Raw genomic sequence first — 26491 nt, 5'->3', positions numbered from 1 at the left:
CACAGAGACAATGCTTATATACACAAAAATACTTCTCTGAGCTTTATTAACAAATGTGTTACAATATTTTCTTTAAAAAAGGGTGTAGGCGCTTGACTTCAGCCAATCATCGTTTACAATGTGAAATTGACTCTGGTTCAGCCAATAGCATACAATGGGGAGATGGTTGTGCTGAGCCAATCACGAGCAAGAAAGGCCCCTCACATCTAAGAACAGAATTTCCCATACTATACCACGTCACTACAGTTAACAAACTGTATTCACAGATGGTCTGGGGCAGCCTCAAAAGAACATGTAATTATTTATCAACATTCTTCATAACAAAGGAATCATAACATTAGCTGAATAATACAAACATATAAGTATTTAGACAATCCACCAGCATGGATTTACTTTTTTTTAAAGAAACATATGGCTCTTCAAACACAAAATGGATTCTTTAGGACAAGATGGATACTCCATGCAAGATGGAGTCACATAACCATATTTTCAACATGGAGTCACATAAACACATTTTGCTCACTTTCACACCCTGCTACCAATGTGTCGGCAATTTACAGTACGAGCACAAAAGGAATGAAGGTGAAGCAGTGCTTGTAATAAGCACTGCGGCCCTGTAAAGACAGCTGATTGGCGGGGTGCCTAGAGTTAGACCCCCACCGATCAGAATTTGATGGCCTATCCTGAGGACAGGCCATCAATTTCTTATGACTGGACATCCCCTTTAAGTTTATAGAAAGCTTCTTTAAAGTCTTTGTTCCTCATGGTGTATATAATAGGATTAAGCAGTGGAATCAGCACAGTATAAATCAGAGACAAGACCTTACTCAGGATCAGTAATTCTCCTTTTGCTGGAAACATATAATCAGTGATTAATGTCCCATAAAATAAGAAAACTACAATAAGGTGGGAGCTACAGGTGGAGAAGGCTTTGTGTCTTCCGGTATTGGATGGGATCTTAAGAATAGTGATGACAATATAAACATAGGACATCACTATTATTATTAAAGGTACCATGAGAAACAAACTTCCTATTATAAGAACCTCTTTATGAATTATGGATGTATCAGAGCAGGAGAGCTGCACTAGTGGTTCCAGGTCACAGTAGAAATGGTCAATAATGTGAGGTCCACAAAAATGCAGATTATAGATAGAAATTGTATAGATTAACATCACTATAAAACCCATCAACCCAATTACAAGTACTAATGACACACACAAGTTCTGATTCATGATGGAGTTATAACGGAGGGGGTTACAGATGGCCATATAACGATCATAAGACATCACCGACAGGAGAAGACATTCCGAGGACTCTGATATGGCAAAAATACAAAACTGGAAAATGCAGCCAAAGAAAGACACAGAGCTTCCTCCATACACTATAGTGTGAAGTAGAGTGGGGACAATATCTGTAGTCAGCAGGATGTCACACAATGATAGCTGTGTAATGAAGAAGTACATAGGAGACTGGAGGTTTCTACTCACTGAATATAAGGTCATGATAAGAAGGTTTCCTAAAATATTCCCACAGTAAATAATAACCAGTAGAGAGAAGAACAGAAATGTGAAGTTTTGAAGATTAGGAAATCCAAGAAGGATGATGGAGGTGATATTATTTGTCAATACCACCTGGAGAGAAGATATGGATAATATTGATCATATCTGATTGTAAAGCTTCACCACTAATATAAATCCTATTAAATAGAATTATTTTTTGTCGCCAGGAGAAATTTGTTTTACTGTAAGAATCCCTCCACATATCAATAATAGAAATACTTTTTTTTTAACTTACACAAATACTTAATGCCGCGCGTATTTATCTAGGTTTATAAGATATTATTTATTGTTATTCTTCTCAAGCCTTTTGTTGAAATATAAATGTTACACGCCAACTTCATCCATTTAAACCTCTCCTAAATCTCCTAGATCTGGATTAGAGCATGATCAAAACAGTATTACCCTATATTAAGTAATTAGCTAATGATATATAGAACTAATCTCTTTTTATACACCCTACTTTTTTTTTTCTTTTGTTGCTACCGTTTGGCATTGAGTGCTATTACAGAATGTGCAATAAATGTGTAACCTTCCCTTGATGTATTTCACCCAATTATATTCAATTTTATGTAATAGTAACACTATATTTGTAAACATTTTTATTTGCCCTTTACTTGACAATAGTACCAGTTTTTTTAAGTGTCTTTTTTTTCTGTCATATTTCACAATAAACTGGGGTTTACCTATTCCACATCATGATTTGTCATCATCAAAAAGTAAATAAAATAAAATAAATAAATACTTTACTTTCAGTCCTAAATAAATGGTCAATAATAACTGGTAAATATATAACAAAAAAAATAACTTTATGATAGGTTTTTTTTTTGCCCATTGATTAGCATTGTTACTTAGTTCATATTTTTATATTTTTAGACACTGTTTTTATTTACATGGATTCAAGCTAGGTCTGTCATTACATCATTTACTTCCATGCAATATCATACAGTTAAGAACCCTAAAATAAAAACTCTAAAACATTTACAAACAGGGGAGGCCCTACTAGCTAACTAAATTACTATCAATAGCAACATAATTCTATGTTAAGATCAGCATACACATGGGGGCTCACCTCCGTTTTATTTCTGCTCTGTAGAATGTCCATATGAGTGGAGAATTAAATCCTGTATAATCTGTCTGATAATACTAGAGCTTGCATGTCAAATATATCACACAATACTAATAAAGAGCGCAGTGCAGCCAGTCGAGTTGTCAAATAGCATATTTTATAAAGCATCATGAAACGGTCATTTTATACTTTTACATGCAGCAATCTCTAGACCAGAGAGATCTCCGCAAGACTCCCACATGTACACCTGTAATTCATAAAATAGAAATAATTAACTCAATTAACTTAATTATCTATAAGGATCATTTGTTTTATTATTATTTTTTGTCAGAATTGCGTCAGCACATAATTAGATATGAAAACTTTTATGAAGACTTTAAATATAAGTAAATAATAATAATAATAATAATAATAAAAAAATAGGTTACAAGTTTGATATAAAAACTTTACAAGCACAAAGAAAGACAAAATATTATTTACACCAGAAGGGGAGGGGGGGAAGTGAGGCCTGAATATTATAGTAAGGATTCCCCTATTCAGTGTAAATTTAAAGAGGTTGTCTCACAAAAGACCCGGGTGCCATTTAGTTGATCACTGAGGGACCAGTTTCTCTCCTTCTAGGCAGAGGCAGCCAAGTCTAGGAATAAACTTCCACATTTTTAAATGAGGGGCCTGGAACAAAGAGCTAGTGACCCCCCCATATGATATTTATTTGCACTCATAGAAAAGCCATCGGCACAGGTGTTGTCGCCCCGTAAAACTAATTTAATATCACAACGTTGCTTATGATGAAAAATCTTGCTGTGATGGCTTAAAAAAACTCTGGTAAAGAATGTAATACCGTAAGTAATAAATATATTACACTGACTATCAAAAGTACCTTAATACATTTCATGAAAGACAATTGCTGAAACTTTCCAGGACTTATAGCAATTCATTGGTGTCATTTTGAATCAGACCCTTCAAATACATTAAATTTTTATAAAGACTTTTTGTTATTTGCACTCTTAAAGGAGTTCTCCATTTGAACAGTTCTCCTTCCACTTTGATAGTATTAAAAAAACCTAATCATTAATTTTGTACTTGGCAACCGCAATATTTCTTGATGGAATCTAATATACAGTATTAGAAGGTTAAAGGGGTTATCCGATGGCAATAATAATAATAAAAAAAAAAAAAACACAAAAAGGCTCCGCAATGTAATTATATTATTTTCACAATACAAAAATAATAATATGTCTATAACGTACCATCCATATTGCTCCACAAATGCTGTCAGACGTCCGGGTTGTAGGCGAAACTGCATTTTGTTCTTCACTCTTTTCCTACATGTCCCATCATGCTTTGCTAGCTCCTCTGCATACTAATCTCGCCCACCACATCCTTCTGCCCGTCCTCCTGAATAGTTCCTCACCTAGTCCGCCTACACATTCCCTGATCAGAGGCTCACCCATCACTTCTCCTAATAAATCTTCCACGTTATTTTTAGCATTTCGCTACAGGATGCACAGGAGACTAACCGAGGAGTCTCATCCACAATTATAACCTACACAGGAGCAATTTTACATTCCTGAAGGGGGCTGGCTTAGTTTGGTTAGCAGCGCCAGCACCTTTTGATCACATGTTTGATGATGCGCCGACACCGTGGGAAGTAGGCAGCAGTCATGTGTAGCATGTCATCAGGAAGCAGTGAACTATAGATAAAAGCGATCACATGACCGATGTATCGAATGCTGTTTAGAAGAAAAAATTAAAAAAAACAAGTAAATTAAGAAGCATCTTTATATGTAATTGTGCATTTGTTAACCCAATGTTTATGTTCTCCAGATAACCCCTTTAACAATTGTACCCGATAGACACACTGAGCAGTATTTCTAAATTCAAGAGCTATGGTGGGCATGGCTGGTGGTTTTATCAAATTTAAAATTTACTATTACTGCCAGAAAAGAAGGTCAATTACTGGAAAATGTGAATAAAAAGCCCCTGTGATAAAAGGAGAAATTTATCAGAGCAGGGTCAGCTCCTTCAAGGTGATATTGCCTGTACAGGAATTATCCGTGACGATCACACTGGGATTTTCTATTGCCTAGAAGTGCAATAGCTGTGGTGTGAATATTTCTCATAGTGACAAAGGTAAAAGCATCACATTGCCCATATAGAAACTTAGGTGTTCAGTTGCCTGATTATCTACAGTGCTACTTAAATTTTTTTGCATAGAAGACACTAATGCTAAGGATGGGTTCTCTTCCATCTCTCTGCACTAATAGCCTGTGTAATTCATCTCCTCCTATGTGCTCTCCTCCCTATCTACAGTATGATACAATAGGACAATGTGTATAGAACTGGTTTGTGACCCTTATTTGCTCACTGCATGGTGGCTTTATTGGTAATATTGGCCTTTGCTTAGTGTAAGCATACTCAGGGGTGGTATTCAAATTTTTAAAAACAGGTTCTCTGTTTTGTTGACAAAGACATATGCAGGGGGTCGCAGTTTTTTACAGTGTATCGTGCCATGGAAAATTATTCTAAAAATTAAATAAAACAATTACAATACACGAACCAAGTTCAGTACAAATATACCGTGCCAGAACCAACCTCAGTACATAAATACAACACCAGAACAAAGCTCAGTACATAAATACAGCACCAGAACAAAAGCTTAATACATATATACAACACCAGAACAAGGCTCAGTATATAAATACAACACCAGAAACAAGCTCAGAACATATATACAGAATCAGAATTAAGCTCAGTACATACATACAGCACCAGAAACAAGCTCAGTACATAAATACAGCACCAGAACAAAACTCAGTACATATATACAGAACCCCAACAAAGCTCAGTACATATATATAGCACCGGAACCAAGCTCAGTACATATATACAGCACCAGAACCAAGCTCAGTACATTAATACAGTACCAGAACAAAGCTCATTACATAAATACAGTACCAGAACAAAGCTCAGTACATATATTCAGCACCAGAACAAAAGCTCAGTACATAAATATAACACCAGAAAAAAGCTCAGTGCATAAATACAGCACCAAAACTAAGCTCAGCACATATATACAGAACCACAACCAAGCTCAGTACATATATACAGCAGCGGAACAAAGCTCAGTACATATATATAGCACCAGAACCAAGCTCAGTACATAAATACAGCACCAGAACCAAGCTCAGTACATAACTACAGTACCAGAACAAAGCTCAGTACATATATACAGCACCAGAACAAAGCTCAGTACATAATTACAACACCAAAACAAAGCTCAGTACATAAATACAGCACCAGAACTAAGCTCAATAAATATATACAGCACAAGCACAAATACAGCTCAGTATAGAGATAATTTGCAAATTCAGTTTAACCCCTGCCATATAAGTTTGTACGACATAAAACTACAGCTCCCAGTATAGCCTGAACAATGGTAAGGATATGCTGGGACTTGCTGTTTCCCAAAAAAGAACAATACACCAATCATCTCACTGCAGATCATACAGTGTCAGTACTGATCAGTCACAGGGAGAATAAACATTAACATTTAGTGACTCACAGATGACGCATCCGGTCCAGACCTCTATTATGACGCCTCCTGGCCACTACCCAATTCTGCAGAGTTTGACGCTCAGATGTCTTCAGCTGCTCACTTTTCCAGCATTTTTGCACCTGTAAACAAATTTTTAAATTATCATGGTGCCACATTCTATGCCCCTGAATATAATAGTTTCATACACTGTGGCCCTGAATATAATAGTACCATACACTGTGCCCCTGAATATAATTGTAGCATACACTGTGCCCATGAATAAAACTGTGTTAAACACTGTACAGTAAAATAACACACACACAATGCCCCTTGTAGATCGTTCTCCTCACACAACCCCATTTAGATCTGCCCCTCTTAGAACTATCTGTAGATAGTAACACTCATAGAGCCTCCTGTAGATAATGCCCCCATAGTGTCCCCTTTAGATAGTGCCCCATAAAGTCCCCTGTTGAATCCCCTGTAGATACGGCCCACATAGAGTCCCCTGTAGATAGAACCATGTCCAGATAGTGCCCCCCTGTAGATAGGGCCCCCATTTTATCTCTTGTGGATAGTGCCCCCTATATATAGTGTCCCCTGTAGAACGTGCTAACACTGCCTTCTGAAATAGAAAAATACATGACATGCTCATCTGTCCCTGTTCCCACGCCATCCTCTAGCGACACCAGGCCTCATCCTGGGGTGACATCATGGCGCAGAATGCATTATTTCTGAAGCGCATCACCAGGCAGCGCTAGACAAATCACTTGTAGTGCAGGGGGCCGGTTCCGGGTTTCCGCTTTATCCAATTTCCCCGAATCAGCTGGAATTTTAACAACCGGTACGGGCGAACCTTGGAAAACTGGCCGGATCTCACCCCTGAGCATACACCTGTCCATGACTGAAAGAAGGTGTGTGTGCCTGTCCCTGACTGCGATTAATCAGGGGTTTCTCTGTTTCACTTTTATTTTTCTTGTGTGGACAGTTATGCTTACATGCATACAAGAGTAAGTAAGGGAAAGTCCAAACATACAGTGCGAAAACATGATTTGGCATACGCTGCGTGCAGAGACTTTCTCATGTGAATGCAGAATTACTTGATGTTGGGGAAAGGGGCGCTTTTTTGATGTCAGCAAAATTTCTTAAAAACTGCCCTGTGTCCTCGTAAACTGCAAATCTGTAGATGAGCAGCAAGTCAATCTACACCACACGGCCACATTTTCATTTGATCCACTCACCCTCCTCCCTGCTTTACCCAGCCTCCTTTTTGAGCCCACCTAAACTCTGCCAATCAGAAGACTTTACACATCACAGCTGCCTTCTGTTTGGCTGCTGTTATATACAGCACCCTTCCTCGGCAGCCAGTATTAGTCAGAACCAAGCCAGCAGCCGCTCAACTATACTGGAAATGAGGGAAAAATATATATCTATATAAATAATAAAATATTGATATATGTATATATATATATACACACACACATATATATATATATATATATATATATATATATATATATATATATATATACATATATATAAAAACACATACACTCACACACACACACACACACATTGTAAGCACAAAATATTACAGTAATATAATGTTACAGTAAATACAAATCATTATTATAGAACCAAAGAAGAAATATGAGATGTATTAAAATTTTAATAAGAATGTGTGACAGATAAAGGTTTATTTAAAATTTAAATAGTCTAAAGTTATACAATTTCATTCTCACAATAAATCCCTTTAATATATAATAAACATAATAATATTATAATAAAACATTAGAACTATTCTGCTTTTTATGACGCTAGCCATATTACTTTATCAGCAAGATAAATCTATAAAATGCCTCCTCTATGTCTTTATTTCTCCAAATGTATATTATGATGGGGTTAATACAGGGAATGACTACAGTATACAGCAGAGACAGGACTTGGCTTACAGTTAATGACTGTCATCGTTTTGGAACAAGATATGTGCAGGGAACAATCCCGAAATACATGGACACCACTGACAAGTGGGAGCTGAGGGTGGAGAAAGTCTCTGTCTACTTGTGACTGACGGGATTCTTAAAGGGTAATTAAACTTTCAGAAAACTTCTGACATATAGTGACATGTCAGTAGTTTTGATTGGTGGGGGTCCAAGCACGGAGACCCCCACCGATCGCAAAAAAAAGCGGCAGAAGTGCTCATGTGAGAGCTGAGTTGCTTGGTTTTTGATCGACTCTTCTCGGAAAGCCAATGCAACGGTGTACGGACTCAATAGAAATAATATGGGCACGTACACCGTTACATAAAAAGCTGATCAGAAACCAAGTGGCTCAGCACTCACCCGAGCACTTCTGCCACTTCGTTTTAGTGATCGGTGGAGGTCTCAGTGCTCGGACCCCCACTAATACAAACTTCTGTCATGTCACTATGACATACAAGCCGCCATACATTAAGCGCCATTACGCAGAACGCAGGATATTACAGTGCCTGATGAAGGTCAGAGATGACCGAAACGTCGCACTTAAAGGACGAGTGTCACGAAAAACATTTTTTTTATATCCATTTGCATTTAGTGTTTTATTATAAAATCTTTTATTTATGTGTGTGTTTGTGTTTTACTTTTTTCTTTTTTCTAACTTTTACTTCACTATGGGGGCTGCCATTTTGTTTTTCATCTCTGTATGTGTCGATTAACGACACATACAGAGATGGAATACGGCAGCTACAGTGCATAGGAGTCAATGAACGGGAGCCGTTCCATTGACTTTGCTCTCTGGCTCTGCACTGCGCAGACGCTTGTCAGAGTCACACAGAGCAGAGCAGCTGTTTTCAGGGAGAGAGCAGGCGCCATCATCAAGACCAGCTGCACTGCAGGTAAGATGTGTGTCCCACTCTCTATCTCACAGACCCCCGCTCTCGTGACCCCCGATGGGCCCCCCCACGCCGTTCAGGGGTGTGGGAAAGCTGGGTGAACACCATTACCCCTCCTACTGGAGTGTGAGATTCATTAGTCACATCCCCAAACAGTCTCAGCACAACTAGAGAGATTTACCGTTCAGGGGTCTGGGAAAGCTGGGTGACCACCATTACCCCTCCTACTGGAGTGTGAGATTCATTAGTCACATCCTCAAACACACTCCAGTAGGAGTAATGGTGGTCACCCAGCTTTCAAAGACCCCTGAACGATAAATCTCTCTAGTTGTGCTGAGACTGAGAGGTTCATTAGTCACATTCCCAAACAGTCTCTGCACAACTAGAGAGATTTATCGTTCAGGGGTCTGGGAAAGCTGGGTGACCACCATTACCCCTCCTACTGGAGTGTGAGATTCATTAGTCACATCCCCAAACACACTCCAGTAGGAGTAATGGTGGTCACCCAGCTTTCCCAGACCCCTGAACAATAAATCTCTCTAGTTGTGCTGAGACTGAGAGGTTCATTAGTCACACAACTAGAGAGATTTACCGTTCAGGGGTCTGGGAAAGCTGGGTGACCACCATTACCCCTCCCACTGGAGTGTGAAAGGTTTATTAGTCACATTCACAAACAGTCTCAGCACAACTAGAGAGATTTACCGTTCAGGGGTCTGGGAAAGCTGGGTGACCACCATTACCCCTCCTACTGGAGTGTGAGAGGTTCATTAGTCACATCCCTAAACACTCCAGTATGAGGGGTAATGGTGGTCACCCAGCTTTCCCAGATGCAGATATAACCAGGAAAGGGCTGGATGGACGGGCTGAGAGTGCACAGGGTTTTTGGTGATCCCCCTCTGTCATGTGATCGGACCAAGGTTACTGGTTCATCAGACGGGGTTCATGTGACTATAAATCTGTCCATAACAAGAGACAGTGCACTCAGGACAAGCCCTGCCCTCATGCCGTAGTTGTGTGGTTTTGTCTGCAGTGATGGCGGTGGGTGGCTCTGACACCCGCCTCCCCCGTCGGGTCATCTCAGGACACAGCGCCGCACCTGTCCTCAAGTTGTGTCTGGTATTGCAGTTCACCTCCATTGAAGTGAATAGGACAGAGCTGTAATAACACACACGACCTGAGGACAGGTGCGGCGCCATGTTTTCCTGGACGACCCCTTTAAGACTTTTCCCGTGTGTGTGTGGCTGAGCGGAGTGTGCACGGGCGCCGCTGATACTTCATAGCCGCTTATCAGCTGTTTTGAAGAATCAGCGGCGAGCACCCCCCCCCCACACACACACAAATCCCCCAAACACGCAAAATCAAGTGTAATCAAGCGTTTTTTATGTGTTTTTTTGCACGTAAAATGTGCAAAGAAAAAACATGTCAAATACACGGCGTGTGAACCGGTCAACTGAAAAGTTATTCACTTCACTTTCATCATTCTGAGGCTGGGTTCACACGATCTATTTTCAGGCGTAAACGAGGCGTTTTACGCCTCGATTTACGCCTGAAAAGACGGCTCCAATACGTCGGCAAACATCTGCCCATTCATTTGAATGGGTTTGCCGACGTACTGTGCCGACGACCTGTAATTTTACGCCTCGCTGTCAAAAGACGGCACGTAAAATAACTGCCTCGGCAAAGAAGTGCAGGACACTTATATACAGGACACTTCTTGGGACGTAATTTGAGCCGTTTTTCATTGAATTCAATGAAGAACAGCTCCAAATTACGGCCGTAATTGATGCCTCGCAAAACGCGAGTACGAGCAATTACGTCTGAAATGACGGAGCTCTTTTCTCCTGAAAACAGCTCCGTCATTTCAGACGTAAATGCAGTTAGCGTGTGCACATACCCTAAGGGTATGTTCACACACAATGTTTTCAGCTGAAAAATCGGAAGCAGAACGCCTACAAGCATCTGCACATTGGTTTCAATGGGAAATACGGCGTTCTGTTCCGACAGGGCGTTTTTTACGTGGTAGTTTTCCAAAAACGGCACGTAAAAAGACGCCTGACCAAAATGAAGTGCACATCACTTCTTGGGACGTTTTTGGAGCCGTTTTTCATTGACTTTATAGAAAAACAGCTCCAAAAACGGCCGTTAAAAAACGCGAGTTTGATTAAAAAATGGCTGAAAATCAGGAGCTGCTTTCCCTTTGTTTAGTAAGCGTGTGAACATACCCTTAGCCTTTTGGTGGGTCCTATAACTTCTTTCAGCTGCAGAATCACACCCAATATGGCTGCCGGACACTGCTTAGCAATTTGAAGACACCTTTACCTGGCTTGTGAGAGGGGGGTGAGGTTCCCTCCCACATTTACAGCAGCTGTGAGTCAGGTTGCTTTGCCTTATTCACCTTGCTGTAATTCTGGGAAGTGCTCCCCCTGGTGGCCAACATTGGAAAACATGTCAAATTATTCTTTCATTTTTAATACTTTCCACCATATGGAAAAAAAAAAAATACAGCAAAAAACGTAAAAAATATAATAGAAATTAGTAACAACACTTAAAAAAAAGCTTTCATTTGTGACACATTCCCTTTAAAGAGGCTCTGTCACCAGATTATAAGTGCCCTATCTCCTACATAATCTGATCGGCACTGTAACGCAAATAACAGCAGTGGTTTTTATTTTGAAAAACAATCATTTTTGAGCAAGTTATGAGCTAGTTTAGATTTATGCTAATGAGTTTCTCAATGGACAACTGGGCGTGTTTTTACTTTTTACCAACTGGGCGTTGTACAGAGGAGTGTATGAGGCTAACCAATCAGTGACTAATCAGTGTCCTACACTTCTCATTGTTCCAGCCCAGCATGATCCACAGCACAGTGTGAAAGAAGCTGGGCTGGAACAATGAGAAGTGTATGACACTGATTGGTCACTGATTGGTTAGCCTCATACACTCCTCTGTACAACACCCAGTTTGTAAAAAGTAAAAACACGCCCAGTTGTCCATTGAGAAACTCATTAGCATAAATCTAAACTAGCTCATAACTTGCTCAAAAATGATCAATTTTCAAAATAAAAAAATCTGTTGTTATCTACATTACAGCGCCGATCAGACTATGTAGGATATAGGGCACTTATAATCTGGTGACAGAGCCTCTTTAAACTGGCATAATTACGAATATTAAAAATCTATCTTTGGATAATGAAAAAAATTGGTGTGCATTGTACCGTTCTTATACTACACGGGTTGGGCCCCTACACATGCACCCATACGAAACCTAGTGCGGCCTGAACATCTTAAAAAAAATACAAAATGTAGTTAATACCACATATCGAGATAGCTATGGGTATAATATGTATCTATAGCAAAGAGCAGATCATTATTAGCAACAGACAAAAAATAGTCTGTGGCCTATTGTGACAGTATAGAGTAGAACCTTATTTTAATAGAGCAATTCCATATATATTAACCCCTATCCGCACGAGGACGTAACTGTCCGTCGTTGCGGGAGGTTACTTCTCGCACGAGGACGTATAGTTACTGAGTTTTTCCCGGTGCACACTGTCTGCGACAGCTGACACTCCCCTCTTGCTGGCCAGCGGTCCTTTGCCGCTGATTTCGGCGAATTAACCCCTTAAATTCAGCGATCGGGTGCAATCACCGAATATTGGGGGTTTCTAACATATCGACAGACCCCGGTCCGAAATCGCGGGGTTTGACGATAGTTACTATGGCAAACGGAAGCCAAACAATGGCTTCCGGGTCTGCCATGGACGGAAGCCCATCAGGACCAACCTTCGGCTGGTCCTGATAGGCTTCCTGTCAGAGTGACAGGAAGTCACTGTGTCGTGCCCGATGGCACACTGTTGGCGACAGTGTGCATCGGGAACTTGGAGATCAGCTGTCCCCGACAGCTGACACTCCAGTGTTGCCGACCCGTTACATGCGGGGCTTGATTGCGATCTCCGCATGTAGCGGGTTTGTAGCGCATCAGCAGCCCCCATGCAATTGTGGGGGCTTCTGATGCTTGTGATGGCACCCGGGGGCCAGGCAACGGCCCCCGAGTCTGCCATGTATGTCAGCCTATGAGGATCAGCCTCTGCTGATCTTCGTAGACCAACTGTCAGAGTGACTGTGACGTCACACTGACAGTTGGAATACATTACACTACCTAGGTAGTGTAATGTATTCTAGCAGCGATCAAAGCTGCAGGTCAAAAAGATAAAGTGTAAAAAGTAAAAAAAAAGTTAATAAACAAAAATATAAAGTGTAAAAAGTAAAAAAAAGTTAATAAAAATGTTTTATAAAAGTGTAAAAATAAAAGGTTTTGTTTTCCTATAATAAGTCAATTATTATAGGGAAAAAATGAAAACGTTAAAAAAAGTACACATATTTGGTATCGCCGCGTTCGTAACGACCCAAACTATGAAACTATAATGTTAATTTTTCCGCACGGTGAACGCCGCAAACAAAATAAACGGAAAACTGTCAGCATCGCTATTTTTGGTCACCACCCCTCCCAAGATATAGAATAAAAAGTGATTAAAAAGTCGCATTTACCCCAAAATGATACCAATAAAAACTACAACCCGTCCTGCAAAAAACAAGACCTCCCACAGCTTTTTTGACGAAAAAATAAAAAAGTTACGGCTCAGAATATGGTGTCCCAGAAAATAAATTATTTTATAGAAACTTAATTTTATAGTGCAAACGCTGCAAAACGTAAAAAAAACTATACACATATGGTATCGGTGTAATCGTACCGACCGGCAGAATAAATTAAAACTTAATTTATTGAGAACGGTGAACGCTGTAATAAATAAAGAATTTAAAGCGCCAAAATCGCTGTTTTTTGATCACCTTAGCTCTAAAAAAGATCCTGAGGGGCCAAAATGCTCACTATACCCCTAGAAGAATTCCTTGAGGGGTGTAGTTTCCAAAAAAGAGTCATTTTTGGGGGGTTTCCACTGTTTTGGTCCCTCTGGGGCGTTGCAAACCCAACATGGCACTGAAAACCAATCCAGCAAAATCTGCGCTTCAAAATCCAAAAGGTGCTCCTTCCCTCCTGAGCCCTGCTGTGGGTCCAAATATCAGTTTACGACCACATATGGGGTATTGCCGTAATCGGGAGAAATTGCTTTACAAATGTTGGGCGGCTTTTTCTCCTTTATTCCTTGTAAAAATGAAAAAATTCTATGTTTCCACAGAAAAATAGGTGATTTTCATCTTCACAGACTAATTCCACTAAATTCTGCAAAAAAACTGTGGGGTCAAAATGCTAAGTATACCCATAGAAAAATGCCTTGAGGAGTGTAGTTTCCAAAATGGGGTCACTTTTTGGGGGTTTCAACTGTTTAGGTACCACAAGACCTCCTCAAACCTGACATGGTGCCTAAAATGTATTCCTAAAAAAAGGAGGCCCCAAAATCCCCTAGGTGCACCTTTGCTTCTGCGGCCTGTGTTTCAGTCCATTAGGACAGGACACTAGGGCCACATGTTGGATATTTCTAAAAACTGCAGAATCTGGGCAATAAATATTGAGTTGCATTTCCCTGGTAAAACCTTCTGTGTTACAGATTTTTTTTTATTACAAATGAATTTCGGCAAAAAAAATTAAATTTGTAAATTTCACCTCTACTTTGCCTTAATTCCTGTGAAACGCCTAAAGGGTTAAAATAGTTTCTGAATGTGGTTTTGAATACCTTGAGGGGTGCAGTTTTCAAAATGGGGTGATTTATGGGGACTTTCTGATATATAAGGCCCTCAAAGCCGCTTCAGAACTGAACTGGTCCGTGAAAAAATGGCCTATTGAAATTTTATTGAAAATATGAGAAATTGCTGCTAAAGTTCTAAGCCTCGTAACGTCCTAGAAAAGTAAAAGTACGTGAAAAAAAATGATGCCAACATAAAGTAGACATATGGGGGATGTTAACTAGTAACTATTTTGTGTGGTATTACTATCTGTTTTACAAGCAAATACATTTAAATTTCGAAAAATGCTAATTTTTGCAAATTTTTGCTAAAATTTGAAGTTTTTCACAAATAAATATTTAATTTATCGACCAAATTTTTTCACTAACATAAACTACAATATGTCACGAGAAAACAGTCTCAGAATCGCTTGGATAGATAAAAGCATTACGGAGTTATTACCACATAAAGTGACACATGTCAGATTTGAAAAAATCACCTGTGTCCACAAGGCCAAAACAGGCTGTGTCCTAAAGGGGTTAATGGGAATATTATCATCCCCTCAAGGATTTCAAAAGAACCCAAACCCATAATTATATGGGGTATTTGTATCAAAAGTACAAGATAGATATGCTAATATTGCTTAGTAGGGTAGAACTGAACTAACTTGTCACATCTGAGTATAACACATAATATAGATGACAAAAAAAAAAAAATCTTTGTACTTATATACAATATTTTCCTTTCCTTCTAGACAGGATAAACCAGAAACCAATAGACAGATATAATTTTTTTCACTTTTTTCAACCTAGGAGCAATGGGCCTCTGCTACTTTCATGTAGCCAACAGATTGCTTCACAAATAGTGTGTATCTAAAAATACAAAAACAAAGAAAATAGCAGTTAATTTACAGTATTCATAAGTGCTAATGAAATAAAATGGATGCCATGACAACAGTTGATGCTTTGATTCCATTGGTTAGCGCTGCTGCCTGTGATAGATGCCTTTCAATCATTCTGTGATTAGGGATATTATTCCCAATATGTGTCCAGGATTACGCAATTGGTGAGCGGCTCCTGTTTCCTCCTCCTTATGAATATTCATGAGCTTTTCTGACAATTGACGATTTTTTAAGTTTTATATGATGTATTTTCACTGTGCAATTTATTTGATATATGCATTATATATGTATGATATATGTATTATATATGTATGATATATGTATTATATATGTATGATATATGTAATATATATGTATGTAACATGCACAATTTGAATGTCATTTAAATGCATTTTTTTGTAATCTTTTTACAATTTTGATGTAATGATCACGAATGATATATTCACAAGTGGAGGGTATGAAACCCTGATTGACACATATCACCATTGCTTGACAAAGGTCCTGCTGAGAGGACTGAAATGTAGCTCTTTCTGTACATGGGTGAATAAACCACTATATACAGTGAAGGAAATAAGTATTTGATCCCTTGCTGATTTTGTAAGTTTGCCCACTGTCAAAGACATGACCAGTCTAGAATTTTTAGGCTAGGTTAATTTTACCAGTGAGAGATAGATTATATATAAAAAAAAAAAAAAGAAAATCACATTGTCAAAATTATATATATTTATTTGCATTGTGCACAGAGAAATAAGTATTTGATCCCTTTGGCAAACAAGACTTAATACTTGGTGGCAAAACCCTTGTTGGCAAGCACAGCAGTCAGACGCTTTTAGCAGTTGATGATGAGGTTTGCACACATGTTAGATGGAATTTTGGCCCACTCCTCTTTGCAGATTATCTGTAAATCATTAAGATTTCGAGGCTGTCGCTTGGCAACTCGGATCTTCAGCTCCCTCCATAAGTTTTCGATGGGATTAAGGTCTGGAGACTGGCTAGGCCACTCCATGACCTTAATGTGCTTCTTTTTGAGCCACTCCTTTGTTGCCTTGGCTGTATGTTTGGGGTCATTGTCGTGCTGGAAGACCCAGCCACGAGCCATTTTTAATGTCCTGGTGGAGGGAAGGAGGTTGTCACTCAGGATTTGACGGTACATGGCTCCATCCATTCTCCCATTGATGCGGTGAAGTAGTCCTGTGCCCTTAGCAGAGAAACACCCCCAAAACATAATGTTTCCACCTCCATGCTTGACAGTGGGGACGGTGTTCTTTGGGTCATAGGCAGCATTTCTCTTCCTCCAAACACGGCGAGTTGAGTTAATGCCAAAGAGCTCAATTTTAGTCTCATCTGACCACAGCACCTTCTCCCAATCACTCTCAGAATCATCCAGATGTTCATTTGCAAACTTCAGACGGTCCTGTACATGTGCCTTCTTGAGCAGGGGGACCTTGCGGGCACTGCAGGATTTTAATCCATTACGGCGTAATGTGTTACCAATGGTTTTCTTGGTGACTGTGGTCCCAGCTGCCTTGAGATCATTAACAAGTTCCCCCCGTGTAGTTTTTGGCTGAGCTCTCACCTTCCTCAGGATCAAGGATACCCCACGAGGTGAGATTTTACATGGAGCCCCAGATCAATGTCGATTGACAGTCATTTTGTATGTCTTCCATTTTCTTACTATTGCACCAACAGTTGTCTCCTTCTCACCCAGCGTCTTACTTATGGTTTTGTAGCCCATTCCTGCCTTGTGCAGGTCTATGATCTTGTCCCTGACATCCTTAGAAAGCTCTTTGGTCTTGCCCATGTTGTACAGGTTAGAGTCAGACTGATTAATTGAGTCTGTGGCCAGGAGTCTTTTATACAGGTGACCATTTAAGACAGCTGTCTTTAATGCAGGCACCAAGTTGATTTGGAGCGTGTAACTGGTCTGGAGGAGGCTGAACTCTTAATGGTTGGTAGGGGATCAAATACTTATTTCTCTGTGCACAATGCAAGTAAATATATATAATTTTGACAATGTGATTTTCTTTTTTTTTTTTTTTTTTATATATATATAATCTATCTCTCACTGATAGAACCTCCGAGAGGTTCGTCGGGAGGGCAGCCTTCCTAGTGTGGTTCCTACTTTGCAGCCACCCCTACAGTCCTCATATGTCGATCCTCCTAAGGAGTCTGTGAGGATGAAGCAATGTAAGCTATCCACCCAGGGGAGACAACGCAGACGCACTTCAGGACTCTGTCCATATTGCGGCCTCGGTGGCCATCTTGTGTGCCTGTGTCCCCAAAGACTCCAAAGCCTAGGGTTGCTAGGAGTGACAACCTTGGGTAAGAAAGGACTTCTGTCTAAATTGTCCATACCTGTGACCATAGTGTCCGGCAAGAGAACGCATCAGGTCTCCGCGTATTTGGACTCTGGATCCGCTGCTAATTTCATCCGTAGAGACCTGGTGGACCTTCTTTAATTACCCACCATCCCTCTGGAGAGCCCATTGACAGTTGCTTCAGTAAATGGACTACCTTTGCCAGACCCAGTTATTGCTGTGACCAAGCCGCTGAGGCTCAAATTAGGGGCTCTTCACTCCGAACTTCTGTTGTTCTACGTCCTATCCAAAGCCGTTAACCGTGTGTTGCTGGGTCTGCCTTGGCTCCGACTACATGCCCCAGTTCTGGACCGGAATTCTGGAGAGGTTCTCCAGTGGGGCCGTGAGTGTCAAAGCCGATGCCTGGTGCAGATTCATTCGGCTCAGCCTCCTCTGCCTCGGTCATTGGCAGGATTGCCGGTTCATTATGCTTCATTTTTGGACGTCTTCAGCAAGAGTGAGGTGGAGACATTTCCTCCACATCGGGTGTATGACTGCCCTATCGAACTGATTCCTGGTGCATCCCTTACCCGTGGTAGGGTATATCCTCTCTCCTTGTCAGAGACTCTGTCCATGTCCTCCTATGTGAAAGAGAACTTGGAGAGGGGCTTCATACGGAAGTCTTCCTTGCCGATAGAAGCCGGGTTCTTCTTCGTCAAAAAGAAGGATGGCTCTCTTCATCCTTGTATCGACTACCGAGGTCTCAACCAGATCACGGTGAAGAATAAATATCCGTTGCCAGTGATCTCTGAACTATTTGATCCATGGTGTCAAGATTTCTTCTAAACTAGACCTGCGTGGGGCTTACAACCTAGTCCGGATGCGCCAGGGTGATGAGTGGAAGACTGCATTTAACACCCGGGATGGACATTATGAATATCTAGTAATGCCCTCCTGCCTGTGTAATGCTCCCGCGGTCTTCCAGGAGTTTGTTAATGACATTTTTCGTGACCTCCTCTATGTTTGTGTTGTGGTCTATCTTGACGATATCCTGATTTTTTTTCCAGATCCTATGACGCATCAGAGACATGTCCGTCAAGTTTTGCTGCGGTTAAGGGAGAATCGTTTGTACGCCAAAATGGAGAAGTGCGTGTTTGACAAAGATGCTCTACCCTTTCTGGGCTACATCACCTCGAATCAAGGTCTCGAGATGGATCCTGAAAAGGTAAAGTCTGTCCTGGAATGGCCATGCCCTCAAGGCTTAAGGTCCATACAGCGCTTTCTGGGATTCGCCAATTTTTACAGACAGTTTATTCCAAACTTCTCCTCACTGGCTTTTCCTATCTCTAACCTCACTAAGAAGGGTATGAATGCCAAGGTGTGGACTTCCGAGGCAGAGTCCGCATTCAATACCCTCAAGAGTGCCTTCACTTAAGCCTCTATCCTCCATCATCCGGATGTCTCTCTGCAGTTCTCGTTGGAGGTGGACACATCCTCTGTCGTTGCTGGTGCACTCCTATTCCAGAGAGGTCCCAAGGGCAAGTCAATGGTATGTGGATATTTTTCTAAGCTCTCCTCTTCCACAGAACGCAACTACTCGATTGGGGATCGGGAGTTGCTGGCCACCAAATTGGCTCTGGAGGATTGGGGACATCTAATAGAGGCGCAGCTCATCCGATCCTAATCTTTACGGATCACAAGAATCTGACCTACCTCCAACGGCTGAACCCTCGTCAGGCCAGGTGGTCACTGTTCTCTACCAGGTTCGAGTTTGAGCTCCATTATCGCCCGGCCGACAAGAATGTGAGGGCCGATGCCTTGTCCAGGTCCTTTGAGACAGAAGACACCATGGAGATTCCACAGAACATTATCGATCCATCTTGCATTGTCTCTGTCAATCCCCTGCAAGTCGGGGACATTCCTCCAGGGAGGACTTTTGTGTGCCTGGCTGATCGTGGAAGAATCCTACGCTGGGAGGATCTGATTGCTCCAAGGACATTATGGACATGGTTTCGTCCTGTTCAGTATGTGCAGCCAACAAGATCGCTCACTCCAGACCTGCTGGTCTGCTCCATCCATTGCCTGTGCCCAATGCTCCCTGGCAGCATATAGTTATGGACTTTATTATGGACCTGCCTCTCTCTGCCAGATACAGTACTGTCTGGGTGGTGGTGGATTTATTTTCTAAGATGGCCCACTTCGTTCCTCTGACCGGTCTTCCTTCTGCTCCTCAACTTGCCAAGCTGTTCATCCAACACATCTTCCGCCTGCATGGCTTGCCGCAACATATTGTTTCTGATCGGGGGGTTCAGTTCACCTCTTAGTTCTGGAGGGCCCTCTGCGGACTGCTTGGTGTGAAGTTGAACTTTTCTTCAGCCTACCATCCTCAGTCCAATGGCCAGGTCGAGAGGATCAATCAGATCTTGGAGAACTACCTACGCCACTTCATCTCCAAGCAGCATGATGACTGGGTGCAGTTGTTTCCGTGGGCTGAGTTCTCATATGAAAATCACACCAGCGAGTCCATAAGGAATACACCGTTCTTCATTGTCTACGATCAACACCCACAAATTCTTCTCCAGGTGCCTGATACTTCCGAGGTACCAGCGGCTGACTCTTCTTTTAGAGACTTCCTGCAGATCTGGCAGCGGACTCAATCAACCATCCTAATGGCAGTCGGCCGCATGAAGGCTGACACAAGTAGAAGAGAACCTCCTCAATTCGTCCCTGGTACGCAGGTCTGGCTGTCTTCTAGGAATATCCGACTAAGGGTACCATCATACAAATTTGCTCCCAGGTTCCTCGGACTCTTTGAGATCCTACAGCAGATCAACCCTGTTGCCTACAAGCTTCGGCTGCCCCCTACCCTCAAGATCCCCATTTTCTTCCATGTCTCCCTCCTGAAGCCGGTGGTTCTGAGCCGCTATACCAAGACTCCTAGCCCTGAGGTTGCCTCCAGCGGTCCTTTAGACACCTTTGAGGTTAAAGAGATCTTGGACACCAAGAAAGTGAGAGGAAAGACATTTTATTTGGTGGATTAGAGGGGGTTTGGTCCTGAAGAGAGGTCCTGGGAGCCAGAGGAGAACCTCAATGCTCCCACTCTTCTGAAGAAATTTCTCTCTCGCTCTCGTCCCAAGAAGAGGGGGCGTAAGAGGGGGATACTGTCATATCCGTGGCTGCGGGCCGTCAGTTCCAATCTCCTCCTGACAGCCGCAGCCACGAGTCGGCAGGCGCTGGCCCCAGCCTCCTCCTCAGGAGACGCCAGTGCTCGCTTCCACTCAGCCGGATCCCGTAGGGTGCGCGCACACGCACGTGCCCACTCTTTAAGGGGCAGCACGCGCACCAGACTTTGATGAACTTTGAACCCATGAGTCCCTGAACTATAAGAAGGGTTCAGGCCCTTGCTGCTATGCCTGAGCGTTGTTGTTGTTTCCTAAGTTTGTCTATGTGATGGCCTCCTAGTGTATTCCTATTCCTGTTCCTGTTCCCTGCATTCCGTACTATCCTGGTCGAGTACTGTGCTGAGCAAAAGTCGTGCCGTGCTGTATACCACGCCTGACCTGCTTCACCACACCTGACGTCTACCTGCTGCCTAGTTCCAGCCGAGCCTGCCTTGCTAGTGTCCAAGCTGCCACAGGTACCCTATACGAACTATAGACTTAGATCTGCACCCTGTTGGCCAGCTGCCATACCGCCAAGGCAGTACAGCCCAGTGGGTCCACAAACCCTACGTGACAAATGGCTAGTTCAGATATTTGTAGTTTTATACCTGACAATGTCAATCATTTGATGCAGCGTCTCAAGATAGACTTTGATAGATAGAAACTCCTCCCTCTCACAGTTACTGGCAGAATTAATTTGTTCAAAATGAAGTCCCTACCTATATTTTTGTACCTTTCTCATAATTCTCCAGTTTGGCTACCATTATTCCTCTACTCCAATATTGACAAAGATCTTAGATATTTTATTTGGGCAGGAGGCACTCCTAGAATCGCTCTAGGTACACTACAATGACCCAAAGAGCAAGGTGGGCTGTCTCTTCTGATTCTTTAGCTCTATTTCCTTGCTAGCCAACTGGTGTATGTTTGGTAATGGTTTACTCATAGACACAATAATCCCTGTACTGAGCTGGAAGCTTCAACTTTAGTTTCCTGGTGAACTCACCCCCCCGGCTTACAATTCCAATGCAGACTACTCTGAAGGTCATTAGTGCCCTCTGGCCTGAATGAGATTTCCGAAACCATAATATAAAATCAGTAAACCTTCAATGAATTAGTCAAACAACCATGGCATTTCAACCCCCCTCCTTCCCTCAATTGCTATATTTTGTATTTTCTTATACATTTATATATTTATTACTTTTGCACTTTTAATAATGCAAATTACATCTTTTATCAATATAATGCATATTCAATCCTAATAGCACCCCTACAATTCTACAAAACCTTTCTTACCCCCACTTGTAGGTTCATAATTTTATCTTTATTTTTCTTCCTTCTTCTGCATGGGAATATGTGTACATATGTATATGCCTGTTTATTTATATATTTGAATCATTGTTTTCAATAACATGAGTTTTTTAACAATACATCCTATAATAATATATCACACATGCGGAAAAAATACACTATTCCACACGTTGGTGTTTTCACACAAGAAGCCTGTTACTGATATTAGACAAAATTAATCTCAGCAAGTTTAAGACTCCACAATTCAATGCCGAGAGGCCAAGCTTCTTAATAATATTCTTAGTGATTTGCTACTTACATCTTCTGTGGTGTCAGCAGTGTCGACACAATATGACAACACTGGTTGCTGAGGAAGCCCAAGTACTGACCAATCAGCACAGTATATCGGCACACACATAGAAGACTGATGACGCCCACAGTGTTGTCTTTACAAGACATCACTGGTTACTAAGGACACCAGACAGCACAAATCTATGGGTAAGTTGCTTATACTATATATCTATATATACCTTTTTTTTATTTCTTTTTTTTTTTTTGTAACCATTTGTTTTGGTCTGGTGCTAACTGCATATTTACCTTCAAATGATTACTCTGACCTGGGACTCTTTTCATATTATCTAGAATACATTATATGTCTCCTGGGTTTATATATTTAATACACTATGTAGAGCACTGAATGTGCTTTCATGGTTGCAGTTACTCCAAGCCTTACTCATGATACTTTCAAAACATATATATGTTTATTATTCAACTATTGACAACTGTCTGGCCTCATTTGCTTCACACTGTGGTAATCATCTTTGATTTCAATGTGTGTGTTTCTTATATTTTGTACCAATAAAATGATATATTTTATCAGTATAAGTATGGTTTTGACTCTAATTTTAGTTTTTTATTCTGATTATGTTATGAGTCACCGCTGACGTCACCCGTAGTCATAGGCGTGTTCTAATATATGCCCCCCCATATATTATACAACACCTACTGATCTCTATTTAGTTTATTTATAGAGGTGTATTTAGGCTGTCCTCCATATTGGTTAAGTATAATGATAGAGCTCTGTACCAATGGTCTTAGACTCCTTCCTTTGTATCTACGAATGATCATAAAGAAATGCTATCTGCTCCGACAAGTCTTTTAATATCTACAAGAAACTGACTTATTCAACTACAATTCTTCCAACAAATCTATTACACACCTTAAAAATTATTTAGGATGGGACGTATACCGACTCCTGTCTGCCCACTTTGCTGAGGGCTCCTTCCTGCATATGTTCTGGGACTGTCCAACTATTAAGAATTTCTGGACTGAAGTAATTTGAATTTCTTGAGCCCAAAGTAGGACTCCCTTGTATACTTGATCCTAGAATTTGTCTTATATTACTGGTGGAAAAAAATATAACTACTGTGGCTGTTAGATTTCTTATGATGCTCCTATTATTCTATGCTAAAAAAAAATATATACTCCTGCATTGGAAACATCCTAAGGTTCTTACGTTGTCAGCATGGATTACATTAGTAAATACTGCCTTGCCACTTTTAAAACTCACTTATAAAGCATATGGATGCCCTGATAAATTTCTGAAAGTGTGGAGCTCTTGGATAGCCAACCTGCATACCAGCTCATAGACTTGACATTGTCCAAGTTGATTGGGCCTGAAATTCGTTCGGGCGAATTTCGGGTGAACCCGGCCGAATCTCACCCCTGAGCATACACCTTCCCTGACTGAAAGAGGGAGGTTGTACATTTATTTTTCTTGTGTGGACAATTACACTTACATGCATACAGGAGTAAGGAAGGGAAAGTCCAAACATACAGTACGAACACATGATATGGCACACGCTGCATACAGAGACTTTCTCATGTGAATACAGAATGACTTGATGGTTGGGGAAAGGGGAGCTTTTTTGATGTCAGCAAAATTTCTTAAAAAACTGCCCTGTGCCCTCGCAAACTGCGAATCTGTAGATGAGCAGCAAGTCAATCTGCACCACTTGGCCGGCATCTTCATTTTATCCTCTCCCCCTCCTCCCTGCTCTACCCAGACCCCTTTTTGAGCCCACCTAAAGACTTTACACATCACAGTTGTCTTCTGTTTGTCTGCTGTTACATACAGCGCCCTTCCTCGGCAGCCAATATTAGCAGTCAAAGCCAAGCCAGCAGCCGCTCAGCTATACTGGTAATGAGGGAAAAATATGTATCTATATAAATAATAAAATATTTCTATATATATATAAGAACACACACACACACACACACACACACACACACACACACACACACACACACACACACTATAAGCACAAAATATTACAGTAATAAAATGTTACAGTAAATACAAATCATTATTATACAACCAAAGAAGAAATATGAGATTTATTAAAATTTAAATAAGAATGTGTGACAGATAAAGGTTTATTTAAAATGTAAATAGTCTAAAGTAATTCTCACAATAAATAATTTAAATACATAATGAAACATATTATAATAAAACATAACTATTCTGCTTTTTATGACACTAGCCATATTATTTTATCAGAAAGATAAATCTATAAAATGCCTCCTCTATGTCTTTATTTCTCCAAATTTATATTATGATGGGTTTAATACAGGGAATGACTACAGTATACAGCAGAGACAGGACTTTGCTGGCAGTTAATGACTGTCATCGTTTTGGAACAAGATATGTGCAGGGAACAGTTCCAGACAAGTGGGAGCTGAGGGTGAAGAAAGCCTCTGTCTACCAATGACTGACGGGTTTCTTAAAGGGTAATTAAACTTTCAGAAAACTTCTGACATATACATCGTGTTCCAAATTATTATGCACATTGGATTTAAGTGTCATAAACATTTAATTATTCGTTTTTCAGTGAAACTCATGGATGGTATTGTGTCTTAGGGCTCTTTGGATCATTGTAATCAATCTCAGACACCTGTGATAATTAGTTTTCCAGGTGTGCCCAATCAAAGGAAAACTACTTAAGAAGGACATTCCACATTATTAAGCAGGCCACAGGTTTCAAGCAATATGGGAAAGAAAAAGGATATCTCTGCTGCCGAAAAGCGTGAAATAGTGCAATACCTTGGACAAGGTATGAAAACATTGGATATTTCAAGAAAACTTAAGCGTGATCATCGTACTGTGAAAAGATTTGTGGCTGATTCAGAGCACAGACGGGTTCGTTCAGATAAAGGCATAATGAGGCAGGTTTCTGCCAGACAAATTAATAGGATTAGGAGAGCAGCTGCTAAAATGCCATTGCAAAGCAGCAAACAGGTATTTGAAGCCGCTGGTGCCTCTGGAGTCCCGCAAACCTCAAGGTGTAGGATCCTCCAGAGGTTTGCAAGTGTGCATAAAGCTATTATTCGGCCACCCCTAAACAATGCTCACAAGCAGAAACGGTTGCAGTGGGCTCAGAAATACATGAAGACTAATTTTCAAACCGTGTTGTTTACTGATGAGTGTCGTGCAACCCTGGATGGTCCAGATGGATGGACTAGTGTATGGTTGGTGAATGGCCACCATGTCCCAACAAGGCTGCGACGTCCGCAAGGAGGTGGCGGAGTCATGTGTTGGGCTGGAATCATGGAGAGAGCGCTGGTAGGCCCCTTTAGGGTCCCGGACGGTGTGAAAATGACCTCTGCAAAGTACGTAGAGTTTATGACAGACCATTTTCTTCCGTGGTACAAAAGGAAGAACCGTGCCTTCCGTAGCAAAATTATCTTCATGCATAACAATGCACCATCTCATGCTGCAAAGAATACCTCTGTGTCATTGGCTGCTATGGGCATTAAAGGAGAGAAACTCATGGTGTGGCCCTCATGTTCCCCTGACCTCAACCCTATTGAGAACCTTTGGAGCATCCTCAAGCAAAATATCTATGAGGGTGGGAGGCAGTTCACATCAATACAGAAGCTCTGGGAGGCTATTCTGACATCCTGCAAAGATATTCAAGCAGAAACTGTCCAAATACTCACAAATTCAATGGATGCAAGAATTGCGAAGGTGATATCAGAGAAGGGGTCCTATGTTAACATGTAACTTGGCCTGTTAAGTTTTTTTTGATTGAAAGAGCTTTTGATTTCTGTAAATATGACCTCCTGATGCTGCA

General features: G+C 41.1%; 1 protein-coding gene across 1 annotated transcript in view; it reads right to left on the bottom strand.

Annotated features, from left to right (window-relative positions):
* Nucleotides 1-705: 705 nt before the first annotated feature.
* LOC142750618 (olfactory receptor 10AG1-like) overlaps nucleotides 706-26491 on the bottom strand; it is a 56169-nt gene continuing 30383 nt past the window's right edge. The window contains exons 3-4 of the mRNA XM_075859613.1: nucleotides 2866-2873; nucleotides 706-1632 (exon numbers count right to left, since the gene is read on the bottom strand). Of these exons, the coding sequence (XP_075715728.1) occupies nucleotides 706-1632; nucleotides 2866-2873 (935 nt within the window). The remainder of the gene's footprint in view (nucleotides 1633-2865; nucleotides 2874-26491) is intronic.

Source organism: Rhinoderma darwinii, chromosome 3, assembly GCF_050947455.1.
Source record: "Rhinoderma darwinii isolate aRhiDar2 chromosome 3, aRhiDar2.hap1, whole genome shotgun sequence".
NCBI lineage: Eukaryota > Metazoa > Chordata > Amphibia > Anura > Rhinodermatidae > Rhinoderma > Rhinoderma darwinii.
This window is presented reverse-complemented; position numbering and strand designations above follow the sequence as displayed.